General features: G+C 46.1%; 1 protein-coding gene across 5 annotated transcripts in view; it reads right to left on the bottom strand.

The window, feature by feature from the left end:
• ST3GAL3 (ST3 beta-galactoside alpha-2,3-sialyltransferase 3) overlaps window positions 1–14,867 on the bottom strand; it is a 161,862-nt gene that overhangs the window by 86,905 nt on the left and 60,090 nt on the right. For 3 of the 5 annotated variants that reach the window (XM_072127461.1, XM_072127460.1, XM_072127463.1), the window contains exon 3: window positions 10,013–10,060. The exons of the other annotated variants lie outside the window; for them this stretch is intronic. In XM_072127461.1, the coding sequence (XP_071983562.1) occupies window positions 10,013–10,060 (48 nt within the window). The remainder of the gene's footprint in view (window positions 1–10,012; window positions 10,061–14,867) is intronic. 5 annotated transcript variants of the gene reach the window in all.

Consider the following 14,867-nt stretch of genomic DNA (forward strand, 5'->3'; position numbering starts at 1 on the left):
GAGCGTAACTTGAGGGGGTGCAGAGGTTGCGGTCACACCCGGGCCAAGAGGTTTAGGGGGCCCTTATGGTGTCAGTTTCCCATATGAGAAGACTATTACTGTGAACCATACTTTATAGTCGGGGGCCTGGCACAGACTTTGCACTGAGGCCCATCAACTTCTAGTTACACCACTGGGTCCAACCCTTCTGAACATTGCAAGAGGCTGATAAGGGCTGGGGCGAGGTCCATTCTCCTTTTTGGTTTACTATCTTTGCTTTTTTATGCAGCTTCTTATTAAGCAATTGGGACGAGCTTAAGTGGACTGCGACCCCTTAGGTTCTGTGTATCTAAGTTCATTAATATCTTGAAGGGTTAACTAATAAATCCTGTAGGGTCTTCTAGGCTCCATCCCTTAGGACTCTTGGTGGTCCTATGAAATCCACCCGCTCTCCGTCATGTTAACCCTTCCAGTACATGATCATTTCCCGTAATTCACACATATGGTCTGTGAAAAAAATAGATGTAGCACTAACTCATCAGAAACTTCAGTTCTTTTAACCCTTACAGGACTCTGTAACCGTTTTTCGTTTTTTTTTTGTGTTTCTGTTTTTTACTTCCTTTATTCCAGAAGTGATAACTTTTTTATTTTTACGTGTACAGAGGATGTATGAGGGCTTGGTATCTGGGCCACGATGGTCGACAATGGGGATTTGAACAGTCCGGCTTGTGATATCAATTAGAGGGAGGTGATCACATACCAACGTGGACTGCTATTAAATTGGATAGCCCTCCACCGAAAATACCGTATATTCCGGCGTATAAGACGACCCCCCTACTTTCCTGTTTAAAATATAGAGTTTAAGATATATTCGCCGTATAAGACTACCCCTTTTCCAACGCATACAGTAGTATACAGCACAGCCCCCAGTAGTATACAGCACAGCCCCCAGTAGTATACAGCACAGCCCCCAGTAGTATACAGCACAGCCCCCAGTAGTATACAGCACAGCCCCCAGTAGTATACAGCACTGCCCCCAGTAGTATACAGCACAGCCCCCAGTAGTATACAGCACTGCCCCCAGTAGTATACAGCACTGCCCCCAGTAGTATACAGCACAGCCCCCAGTAGTATACAGCACAGCCCCCAGTAGTATACAGCACAGCCCCCAGTAGTATACAGCACTGCCCCCAGTAGTATACAGCACAGCCCCCAGTAGTATACAGCACTGCCCCCAGTAGTATACAGCACAGCCCCCAGTAGTATACAGCACAGCCCCCAGTAGTATACAGCACTGCCCCCAGTAGTATACAGCACTGCCCCCAGTAGTATACAGCACAGCCCCCAGTAGTATACAGCACAGCCCCCAGTAGTATACAGCACTGCCCCCAGTAGTATACAGCACTGCCCCCAGTAGTATACAGCACTGCCCCCAGTAGTATACAGCACAGCCCCCAGTAGTATACAGCACTGCCCCCAGTAGTATACAGCACAGCCCCCAGTAGTATACAGCACAGCCCCCAGTAGTATACAGCACTGCCCCCACTAGTATACAGCACTGCCCCCACTAGTATACAGCACTGCCCCCACTAGTATACAGCCCAGCCCAGCATTAAAAAAAAAAAAAAAAAACTTATATACTCACCCCGATGCTCCCCCGATGTCTGCGCCGTCTTCTTTCTTCTGCCGGGCGCCGCCATTGATCTTCCCCGGCAGGCGCCTAGTATGACGCGCCGCTGCTGACGTCATACTAGGCGCCGACCCAGGGAAAGACATGGCGGCGCCCAGCAGAAGAAAGAAGACGGCGCGGAAGACTGAAGACAGCACAGCGCGGACATCGGGGCCAACGGAGGGTGAGTATTTTCCCCCCCGATGTCTTTTTGAGGCTGCCGGCAGCCATCGCGGTGCAAACACCCGCGATCGGTGCTAGCACTATGCAATATGCAGCAAAGACTTACCGGCTATGGAGAGGGCTCAGCCCGTGAGCCCTCTCCATGCACCGGGACCCGCCGTATAAGACGATTACCGGCGTATAAGACGACCCCAGAGAAGACAGAAGATTTTTCTGTCTTCAAAAGTCGTCTTATACGCCGGTATATACGGTAGTTACAATAATGCAACGGCCTCTATTCAACTGGGTTTCCCATTCTCTATTTAGAGGTGTTTCACCTAAAACTGGGGTTATGTGATCTAGTGGGGTTCCTGGGAAAATATATTTCCAAAATTTTCAAGGAAGACTCGCTTTTGGCCTAGAACTACAGTCACTATTACAAGTCTACCAGAAAGAAATCATTGCCCTTGGACAACTGCTTGTCGTGGTCTCCTTTGCTGCGGACCTTCTGACCACCAAACAAATCAAAATCTTCCAATATTTGCCAACAATTAATCCACAGCCATACTGCCCCCTCTCCAACAGCTCCTCCGATCAAATATCAAGAAACCACCCACCAAGATCTATTCATTCCCATCCACTATTACAGAACCTCACTGGACTGAACCATCAGGTTTTTCCAGCCCGCGTTGCCAGATCTCCTTATTGCGGTCTATCAATACAAGGGCAAACAACTCGGGTTCTGGGAAGTTTCTGTTGCAACAATAGGATCACACGACGCCGGCGCTGCCCAGAATCGGCTTATATTACAGAAAAGTAATCCTCCGACTGAGCGTTATCACAGGAGAGATCTTGTCTGCATGTATTTATATAAGTGAAATGTGAGCCCCATAAGGAGCGCCGCTATATCATTAGTCACACGCCGCTGATCTCCACTCAATGGTCTCTTCACATGAAGACGGCCTCTTATGTCCTGGCATCGGGAGCCCTTCTTCCGTTTAAGCATAGAAAAACATATAAAGGAACCCGAGATTCTCAAAAAAGTCTCAAATAAGTGTTTTTTTTTTTTTACAGCAGGACGTACATTAACCCTATAAAATCTGCCCTCACGTCAGAACCTCAAGGCACTTTATCCAAGAGTCGAAGAATAGCCTCCTCCCAAGGGCCAGTCTAAATGTCCTATATTCCCAAAATCAAGGATAATCACCTTCCAGGGATATAGTGGACCGCTGCCTATGGGAAATGATACGTATGTTCATGTCACTAGAACAAGGCACAACTTCCCTCCCCGACAGGTGATTGTCCTCCTTTTCCTGGTCTCATTGCTACTTTACTGCCTTATTAACACAGGCTTGTAGCCAAAGTTTTCATGTTGTCTGGGAATAAGTTTGGCAACGTGTTGGTTCTGGAAATAAGTAGTTGATAATTCCCACGCCCTGCAGACAGGTATAGATCTTAATGCAACCCCTCATCTCATTATCGATTTAACTCTTACAAGGATCACTGATCTTACAGCGGTAAAGACATCTGAAAGATGATCCAAACCAGAATTCACCGTACGAACCTTTTTATGTAACTACATTATTCAATAGATCACTTAGACCTGATGAGTCCTGTGTATTCATGAGCTAAGCTCACTCTCTGCCCTCTCACCTGGTCTCATTGGCGACTTCTCTCTCTGCTACTGAAATCTCACACTGTAGTTTTAGGACATTGCTTATTAAATGGATACAAAACGAGCAAAGAGGAAATACTTCTCTGTACAAAAAATATCAAATAAATCGAGATGTCGTCCAGATGATCAGAGCGCTAAAATACGAAGTGTGAACTGAGCCCAACTAAGATTTACAACCACCTGCCAAAGCAATGGATTGGTGGTAATACATAGCAGTAACGGTGTGAGGGTCCCTCTCCTAATACCCGGGGCTTACAGGACCGCACATTGATGGAGCAAACCACTATCTATTGTATAGAAGATGATACAACTCTACCGCCATAGCAGCTGCCAGGGGAAAGAAGGATTGGGCACGTGTCAGTCCACCAGGCTCGGAAATAAGAGGATGCAGCTTAATCCCCTTCACTCATGGAGATTACTTGCATGCTCAGCTAAACTGGTGGGGACTACAAGCTGCATTATAGGAGAAGAACGATCTGTACAGTGGATCAGAAAAGATTGAGACAGTAGAAGAACCCTTACATAAAGCTATGATGAGCTGCAGAACTCTGGAAATCTCAGCACTGACTGCAGCGTCTCCCTGTGATGCTGGATGTGACATAATGCAGTTTCCCTCTGTAGTTCTGTGGCGGGGCTTACATGGCGCAGTATAAGTCTCTACTTCAATGTCCTGGACTTAGATTTTGCACGGGAACCTGACGCCTTCAGATCAGTTGCAGTTTTTTATACATTTTTGTATCCGAAACAACGGATACAAAATATAATAAGAACGGATACAAAATATGAGAAGAGACAATGGGGCTTATTTACTAAGGGTCCCGTGGACGCATTTCCGTCAGGTTTTCCGATGTTTTCGGGGATCGTGCCGCTGGGACAGGGATTAAGTAGACGATTGTGTTGCACGTGATCGCAATAGTGCCGGCTTTCATGCGACACAAATCGAGGGGCACGCTGTCAGACGATCCGACTGATTCGGACAAACCGCGGGATTTAACTTAAAAATTGTGTTGCAAGACAATGCACTTACATGCACCTCGAGGATGATGGTGAACTTCATGGACCTAATCGGGGGAGCGACACATTCAGGAAATCGGGCGCACAATCTTATTGAATCGCGGCACAGTACATTATACACGGACAATGCACTTTTGGGATCTCCTCTGGAACAGGTAAGTAAATGTGCCCCAATATGTCTTTCATCCTTTAGAATCGCATCCCGGAATGAAATTTGTAGTCGTAGTCGTGGGATGGGGGTGGGGTGGTGAGGTACAGCTATGAATGTGTCGGTATCTATCCCGCCACCACTTGTCTCCGGTTGGTTTTGCCACATGATGGAAAGAAATCAATTGCAGAGCAAAAATCCAGAGGCTTGCACCAAACTCTTTGCTTTGGATGCGCACAGCGACGCCACATGAGAATAATATTCTACTCCTGATACAACGACGTATGGTGCAGATGAGGATCATTCAGCTGTGGCAGAGGCACATTCACATTCACATACAACACCTACAGCAGGATACATCCATCCTACACACTGTACACCCAGTGCCGGAGTCCCTGCTGACCGCGCACTCATCAGTCTCCAAACCCATCTGGACCGCACTTAGAACCCGGCTCATAACGAGACCACAGCTTCTGATCTGGATTCACTTCTGAAAAAATAAGTGCCTGGTGCCTCCGAAAACTAGAAAAACCTCCATTACCCACAGTCTTAAAATATCAACAACAATGAATTTTGTGATTTCCAAAACCAACCGGCTGCAATCACTTTTCTCCGAATCTTTAATGAGTCGCCCCCCGCCCCCACCCCCACCCTGCGGCCGCTGGCAGAGCCTCAGGCGTATCATCCAGTGTGATGTGCAGGTGTGCGCAACATCGTCTTATTGGCGTTATGTATCACATCTGCTGAAGGAAACGGCCCGTCTCCGGCATAAAACACAAATAAACGTACAAAGCCCCATGATGAACTAAATGCGGGGGCGGCGGTGACAAAGTTATGTATTACATATCTGCCCTGTCAAAGCTATAAATCGTACGCAGCGCACATGCAGACCGATCACATCTCTCCCTGGGTCTGCTAAATGAAATCCACCATTAAAATCCATCACGATAAACCAGGGTGCCATGACTAAGGATTCACTTCCTGCAGTATATATCCTGCTGGGTCACTACAACTTCTAACGAATTTGATTAAAGTGAAATTTTGTTATTATAATGTGGAGCTTTCCAGGGCTGGATTATGGTTACTGTTATGGTTATGATACTATTTTGGATGCATTTATACTGTAGCACTTCAGGCCTGTGCACGGTGTCTCGACAAGAGTGGGGCACACAGGTGAAGGGACTCTACACATTTCATTTGTGTAGAGTCAGGGACACTTACTCATAGATCCGGGCACCATGACTGTAAGAAGCTTCTTATATGTGTTATACTCGGCCTCTTTCCTTCTAAAGTCAACTTTTATTAATATGCTAATGAGCTACAAAGGCTTTGGGGGTGTTAACAGAGCCCCTCCGAGATGTAACTTCACACGCTGTTGCACAGTCTCCCCCTTGTTCCCTCAGTAATTTCCCCTTTCTCTGCTTGATGTAATATCATACACTGCGAGAGGGAAGTGCTCCTGCACAGTGTAACAGCCTGTGAAGCTACAGTATGGAGAGGTCTTTGTACCACCCCTGAGAGCCCTTCGGACTCATTAGCATAATTATTAAAGTTGATTTTAGAAGGAAGGAAGCCATGGATAACAAATATAAGAAGATTAGCAAATTCATGATGCCTGAATCTACGAGTAAGTGCCTCATCAGGTTTATCATGATGGATTGTGATTTCCTTCAACTGTGTGTTCATTGTCAAGTAGTTCAAAAGAATTGTTGTTATCCTAAAACTATGCGGACCCCTCCCCCCATCTCTGTGACCCCAAGTAATTGTTATAGGTAAGTCTTATCAACCTCCTACAGCTCAAGACCAGTATGCAAGGAGCGGATTGTTACCTCCATCCAGAAATCCTGATGAGAAACTGGACTCAGCTCATGGACCCCACTAATGATCCTGTATCTACGACTTCTAGCTGAAGACCAAAGTCATTTCAGACAGATTATTACGAACTCAAATCCCAACAACCAAAAATTGTGTTTGTTAGAAAACCTGCAGATCACTGTATAGGAGGTACGCATCTGAGAAAATCTCAAGTAACTGGAGTACAAGCATCTAATGTAACTATAGTGCAGGATGTACAAGCATCTAGTGTAACTAGAGTGCAGGATGTACAAGCATCTAGTGTAACTATAGTGCATGACGTACAAGCATCTAGTGTAAGTATAGTCCACGACATACAAGCATCTAGTGTAACTATAGTGCATGACGTACAAGCATCTAATGTAACTATATTACATGACGTACAAGCATCTAGTGCAAATAGAGTCCACGGCATACAAGTATCTAGCGTAACTTTAGTGCAGGAGGAACAAGCATCTTGTGTAACCTCATCTTGTGCATGACTTACATGGATCTAGTGTAACTATAGTGCATGATCTACAAGCATCTAGTATAACTATAGTGAATGACTTACAAGCATCTAGTGTAGCTATAGTGCATAATGTACAAGCATCTAGCGTAACTAGAGTGCACGGCGTACAAGAATCTAGTGTAACTATAGTGCACCATGTACAAGCATCAAGTGTAACTAGAGTGCACAACGTACAAGCATCTAGTGTAACCATAGTGCACGACATACAAACATCTAGTGTAACTATAGTACATGGCGTACAAGAATCTAGTGTAACTATAGTGCATGACGTACAAGCATCTAGTGTAGCTATAGTGCATAATGTACAAGCATCTAGCGTAACTAGAGTGCATGGCGTAGAAGAATCTAGTGTAACTATAGTGCACCATGTACAAGCATCAAGTGTAACTAGAGTGCACAACGTACAAGAATCTAGTGTAACTATAGTGAATAAAGTACAAGCATTTAGTGCAAATAGAGTTCATGATGTACAAGCGTCTAACGTAACTATAGTGCAGGACGAACAAGCATCTAGTGTAACTAGAGTGTGTAACGTACAAGCATCTAGTGCAAATAGAGTCCAAGCATCTAGCGTAACTTTAGTGCAAGAAGTACATGCAACTAGTGTAACCAAAGTGCATGACGTACAAGCATCTGTAACTAGAGTGCATGGAGTACAAACATCTAGTTTAACTATAGTGCATGACGTACAAGCATCTAGTGTAACTAGAGTGCACGGTGTCTGAGTTGATATGTTTTATATATGAAATTAGTGTAACTATAGTGAATGAAGTATAAGCATCTAGTGCAAATAGAGTTCATGACATACAAGCATCTAGTGTAACTAGAGTGCACGAGGTATGAGCAGCCTCCGAGATCTGAGCATCCAGGATCTATTTGACAGGGGTGGGGGTCAACCACTTGGCTTAGCTACTGTCAGATCAAGCCCCACACACAATCTAAGGCTCCTAATGTTTCCAGAGTGTTCCCTCTGTTTACTATATGCCCCATAAACGAGGAACATTTCATCCATTCCAGCTGCACAGTTAAGTTGTCTCCACAGATGAAGAAACAAGCCTGATACATTGTAGCTCAGGTGTAGCAGATGAGGCTTATGCCAGGTTCATCCCCAAAGATCCTGAATGTTAGACGAATCCATTGCACCCTACAGGACACATGCCGGTGTCAGAAGCAAGAAAGGATTGGCCCTGACCGGACCAGAACCAGCAGCATGCTGGAAAATGCAGAGGGCTGAAGACAGGAGCATCAGAGCGGCAGAGGCTTGCTGGAAGGCAAGTGGACCAGGAACCAAATGTAGTGAAAACCTGACCCTACAGCAATGCAGGCAGTAACAGGAATCCATATTACATCCATCTATATACAGATCACATTGAGCTCCAAGTCATTTAAAGTGGAACAACATAAAGAATTGGAAAATTTGTACAAAACTATTAGAGGGAATGTGCCAGCAGGTGTGACCCCAAGATTGTGGCCAGTGTTATGTATTGTCCCTGGAGAGATGGGTAATCAGACCTTTGTGTATGTTGTTAGTAGCAGCAGGACTGTGCAATTTTGATTTTATATACCAGGATTGTAGCTTCACTCAGTGCACTTGGATGTGTCCTCACACTGCTGTGCTCTGTGTTCCAGCATTATATACTATCCCTGGAGAGATGTGTAATCAGACCTTTGTGTATGTTGTAAGTAGCAGCAGGACTGTGATATATGGATTTATATTCCAGGATTATAGCTTCTGCTAGTGCACTGGGGGTGTCCTCACCCTGCTGTGCTCTATGCTTATTGCCCTAAGTTGCTTCACAACCCCACCCCCTGCTCTGAGCTCTGAGTTATTATTATTATTCCAATAATATCTAACTAGAAAACAGGTTTCCTGACGATTTCCGATTTGCGCCGAATTGCCCCGGGACTTTGGCGCACGCGGTCAGTTTTTGGCACATTGGCGCCGGCTTTCACGCGACAGAAATTGGGGGCGTGGCCGTCGGACAACCCAACGGATTCGGAAAACCCGTGGAATTTAAAAAAGAATTTGTGTCACAAGATCAGCACTTACATACACCGGGAAGAAGAAGGTGAACTCCGGCAGACCTGAGCGGGGTAGCGACACCTGCTGGATATCGGGCGCACGATCTTAGTAAATCCCGGCAGACCCGAATCCTTGCTGGATCGCGACTGGTCCGGGTAAGTAAATGTGCCCCCATGTTCTTTGGCAGATCTCCCCCTTGTTACCATGCATGTTCACTCTGCTGAATCATCTACATACATGTGTGTGTATGGGAAGTGGAGGGGGTCATCAGCAGAGTCACCCCAAGAAGCAATCCAGGAGTACCCCATGATCAGCCAGTGGGGGGCGCTAAACCCTGTAGCTGTTGTCTGATGTGTAGTTTCTATATTTAGCAGTAACCACAAAGCAGAAGGAACAATGTGAGGAGGAGCAGATGGATCTCCAAACCAATGACACAACTTTATTGAAGGTTTACAGAGATTCCTTCATCATGCAGGGAAGTTGTTCCACTCGAAACGACCTCATCGCTGAACCGGGTAACAGTGAAAGTTCAGCTCAAAACAATCTGTACACATTTCCTTGCGGAACGTAAAAATTCCAATCCTGCTGGGAAATCGTATGATTATCTAATACAAACATCATGTGCACTGGACCATCTCCACAAATAGACATAAAAAGAGATGAAATAAAGCAGGAAGGTTCTACACGGCTCCCACCCGCATCAGGGACTGGATCTCAGGCTTCCAAGACATTGCCTCATTCATTGCATGAAATTCAACAACAATGGAGTCATCTCCTGCTCTCAGCCGAATATCCAATATCTCACCCGGATATTGGACCTCAACATGGAAGCCTGAGATGCATCTCAAGAGGGTCCCGGCTCCTTCTCCGCAGCGCTCTGTGCCTCCCAACAGGCTGCCATATGCAAGGAAGAGGGCAAGATAGCTCGGCCAGAAGTAGAGGGTGCAGGGAGCAGGGGAGGAATGGGGGGACTGTACCTGGGCCTAAACTGTGTCCACCGGAGTCAAAGGCGTGAAGTATTGAATCTGTAATACAAGAGGACAAGTTCAATCCTTTTTCTTTGACAATTATACCAGAAAATATTGAAGCGTTCTCACTACAAATTCCCCCACTATTCCTTGTCCGTTCTATAAGTTCACTTACCCCCTTCTCACCTCGTTATAGGTAACCGCTGACCTTACTATAAGGGCAAGATCTAGTTTGACCTTTGTTACAGACGCTGATGGGCCCAGAAAGGTGGAAACATCGCATCATGGTGGATGCCCAGCTCCTGGGATCTGTCCCCATAGTATAACACTGAAACCTCTATTAGGCACCAAGTGGACCGAGGCAGCAGAAAGAACCTGGGAACCTCCTCATTGACGGAAATACAACTAAATTTGTATCATTTTGGATGAGCCCACCAGTAACAGGTCCTACAGCTCCAGGGGTTAATGCAGGGATGGGCCCCTTGATCTGTTTTATTTGATGGAATCCCAGTCCAACAATTTAGAAGAATCCACTTGACCGAGCAAATGGAGAACAGGGGAAGCATTGCACTCCCGCAATCCAGATATGGTCCAGTGTCACATAGTGAAAGCGTCAAGTTGTAGGGTTCAAACATTGGATTTCACGGACCTTCAATCAGCCCTGGAGGATCCATTTGCATTATACTTTGTAGATTGTACCTGGCCTCATGCTGAACAGCGTTACTTTCCTCTAACTAGGGCTCTAGGGTCTAGGGGCTGTGGATGAGTCCATTAAACAACAGTAAAACGTAATGTTCCCCACAAATACAACACACGAAAACGTTTGTGTGCAGAAAGTTTCAGTCTTCTGCTCCAATCACAGTCAAAGCTGCAATTGTACATATGATGGCCGCCCTTGTGTAGCTCTTACAGCGCTCAGCACTGGATCATCAATGTGTAGATGAGGACGAGCGCCTGCTCTACCCCCGCATGAGGGTCAGTCACTTTTATGGATTTATTTGTTCTTATTTTTAAAAATACCCTGAAAAGTTCTGAAAATAGAAACAAAAATAATCCCAGAGTGAAGCTGCAGATTGCCGGAGATTTATGAGCTGCAAACACGATATAAATATCTATCACCGTTACATGAAAGACGACTCAGCGCGGCCATTAAAGGTGAAGAATATTGGAGTTAAAGGGATTTGGATCGGAGTGATGCCACACAGCAAGATCTGACTACATGGGGGTCTGGTCATAATCTAGGACCATAACAGGTCTGCATTGTGGGGTCTATACACAAATCCAGAACAGGCTCTTAATCTAGAAGTTACACATTAGATAAACTGTAGCAATCTCATTGTTGTAGCACAGATAATGGGATTGCTGTCATTCCTCAGCACTGAGCCCAGCAGATATTTCATGTGTGAGTGTCCCGGCCCTGCAGACATGACTGTGAGCATCATCTCCTGCACCTCCTTCATGTGAAGCCAACGAGCGCATTAAGATGATTCTACGATTACACACGTTGTGGACGTGGCCCAGAATATTCGCAACTAAACATCCGGAAGACACCAGGACGCTTCTCCTGTCCAGTCCCATCTGGGGCGAAAATAAGGAAAACCAACCTGCTCCACCATTATAGCCACCAGTCAGAATGAAGAATAAGGCTCCCCAGAAGTCGCACTACATGGGGGGAATAACACCAAGGAGTACATTTAGCAGAGGGGGAGGATGACATTTTCAGTAACAAAATTAAATAACTCGTCATATATAAAAGGTAGTAGATGGTTATTACTGCCCCATTTTCAGTGCTTAAATAGCCAATACTATTGATCTGACATCATTTATTTAAGAAGGGGGGCACAACCTTTTGTTTTGCCTCCTAACACTTTTGCTGACACTGCCGAGACCAGACTATGGCTTAGGGTTCCAACACCACACTCTTTCATCACCGAACCATACTATGTCTGACGGCGCCAACACCAGACTATGGCTGAGGACACCATCACCGGACCAGACTAAGCCTGATGGCTAGACTTTAGCTGCCGGCGCCAATACCAGACTATGCCTTATGGCACCAACACCAGACCAGACTATGGCTGATGGCACCAACACCAGACCAGACTATGGCTGAGGACACCATCACCGGACCAGACTATGCCTTATGGCACCAACACCAGACCAGACTATGGCTGATGGCACCAACACCAGACTGCGGCTGATGGCGCCAACACCAGACCAGACTATGGCTGACGGCGCCAACACCAGACTATGGCTGAGGACACCATCACCGGACCAGACTAAGCCTGATGGCTAGACTTTAGCTGCCTGCGCCAACACCAGACTATGCCTTATGGCACCAACACCAGACCAGACTATGGCTGATGGCACCAACACCAGACTGCGGCTGATGGCGCCAACACCAGACCAGACTATGGCTGATGGCACCAACACCAGACCAGACTATGGCTGATGGCACCAACACCAGACTGCGGCTGATGGCGCCAACACCAGACCAGACTATGGCTGACGGCGCCAACACCAGACTATGGCTGAGGACACCATCACCGGACCAGACTAAGCCTGATGGCTAGACTTTAGCTGCCTGCGCCAACACCAGACTATGCCTTATGGCACCAACACCAGACCAGACTATGGCTGATGGCACCAACACCAGACTGCGGCTGATGGCGCCAACACCAGACCAGACTATGGCTGATGGCACCAACACCAGACCAGACTATGGTTGGTTGCTGTGTTGGACAAGCATATAACAGTGATCTTATAATAGCGGCTCATTGGATCACTGTTATCAGTGATGTGTATACAGACATCCAGAGGAGATCACCATCCTCTCCCCACAGGAATCCCTATGACGTTCTCAGTGATGTCATGGGGTCCCCCTACAGGCACAGTGCTCTGTATGAGAGCTATTCTAGGGGGCCCCTGTCACCATATAGGATCAGGCCGTCAGTGGGAGAGCCCGCTACTGCCCATGGCTTTATGTGCAGGAGTGTGCGGTGCCATGGGGACATGCAGAGCTCTTCACTGATGCCACTATAGGTCATGTGACTGGAGCATAGGCAGCCTGTAAGAGTAACTGAGCTCCGGTCACAGGACCTTCCATCAGGGTCCCCAATCTCCAACTGTGAAGAAACTTGAATTGGCTGCAGTTCCTGCCTCTGATGGAGGTAGAGAGGAGAAAACTTTCACGTGTATTAATACGCATGAGAGTTTTTTCCAAGAGGAAAACAGCCAGTATAACATAGCGTTAATTCGACCTCTGGCTGTCAGGCTAAATATATTGATAGCAAACAGTATCTACAAGGTAGGTCCTCATTATCAGATTGGTGGGATTCATACACTGACACCCCTGGCCCCTGATCAGCCGGACCAAAATAAAAGTGCATATACAAGTGAAAACTCAATGTAAGATAATATCAGAATTTCCAGTAAGTTGCTGGAATATCCAGAAGCTCAAAATGTCACCTGGCGGACAGGAGGATTTTACCCTGGATCATAAATAATTCTCCTAATATGAGTTTGGCTCCACACGGAGCAGATAAGGCTACACCGGGCCTCACACATGGAGCGGAGCGGCCGCCATCTGCTTATAAGGAGATGAGGACTGCTAGGACCAAGCACAAGGATCAGCGCCATCTTATCACAGAGCGCACGGGGCGGGGGCATCACCGCGCCTCCTCGTTAAGGCTGGAGGAATGGTATTAATTAAGCGTGAGATCCCTGGCTAATGCATGAGCCGTATCCTGGGAACATGAGAGGTTTACAGAGACAGATTAAAGCCCTTAATAAACTTTTCATTTTCATATTAAAAACTATTTTTACTGAATCCCCTCCTGACTTCCAGTGTTGTTATTACGGAGACGACTTTGGCAGAACGAAGAGGAAAAGCGAAAACAAGTGACTGCCGTCAGATGTCGGGCAGATGGAGGAGGACACGCAACACGGCGCAACCGCATGTATCTACTCCTTGTACCATCAAACAAATATATCAGGAACATAGTCCTCACTTAAAGGGGTTGTCCAAGTGTTATAAAAATTTAGGAGCTGGGGAGGGGAGGAGTTTCAAAAAATAATAAATAATGATTATAAAAAAATAATAATAAACCTGTGCCTCCTTCGTCGTTCCCGGTTACATGTAGCGCGGTCCCTCAGAGACAGCACCCTGGCGCGAGACACCGGGAGTGACGGATGAGGTGGGACATTTTACCAAATATATAAAATTAACTGAATATATTCTTCAACTGCAATGACTATTCTGCTGCTGGTGCTGGATATTGCAATGCATCACTCCTGTTGCTCCATATGACTGTAAAGATGTATTTTATCTGTACGTGTCCCTGATGAATTGTAAAGCTACAGAATATAATGCCACTATATAAAGATTATTATTACTTATCCTGTACTGATCCTGAGTTACATCCTGTATTATACCCCAGAGCTGCACTCACTATTCTGCTGCTGGTGCAGTCACTGTGTACATACATGACATTACTTATCCTGTACTGATCCTGAGTTACATCCTGTATTATACTCCAGAGCTGCACTCACTATTCTGCTGCTGGTGCAGTCACTGTGTACATACATGACATTACTTATCCTGTACTGATCCTGAGTTACATCCTGTATTATACTCCAGAGCTGCACTCACTATTCTGCTGCTGGGGCAGTCACTGTGTACATACATGACATTACTTATCCTGTACTGATCCTGAGTTACATCCTGTATTATACCCCAGAGCTGCACTCACTATTCTGCTGCTGGTGCAGTCACTGTGTACATACATGACATTACTATCCTGTACTGATCCTGAGTTACATCCTGTATTATACCCCAGAGCTGCACTCACTATTCTGCTGCTGG

The sequence above is a fragment of the Engystomops pustulosus genome, chromosome 10 (genome assembly GCF_040894005.1).
Source record: "Engystomops pustulosus chromosome 10, aEngPut4.maternal, whole genome shotgun sequence".
Taxonomy (NCBI): domain Eukaryota; kingdom Metazoa; phylum Chordata; class Amphibia; order Anura; family Leptodactylidae; genus Engystomops; species Engystomops pustulosus.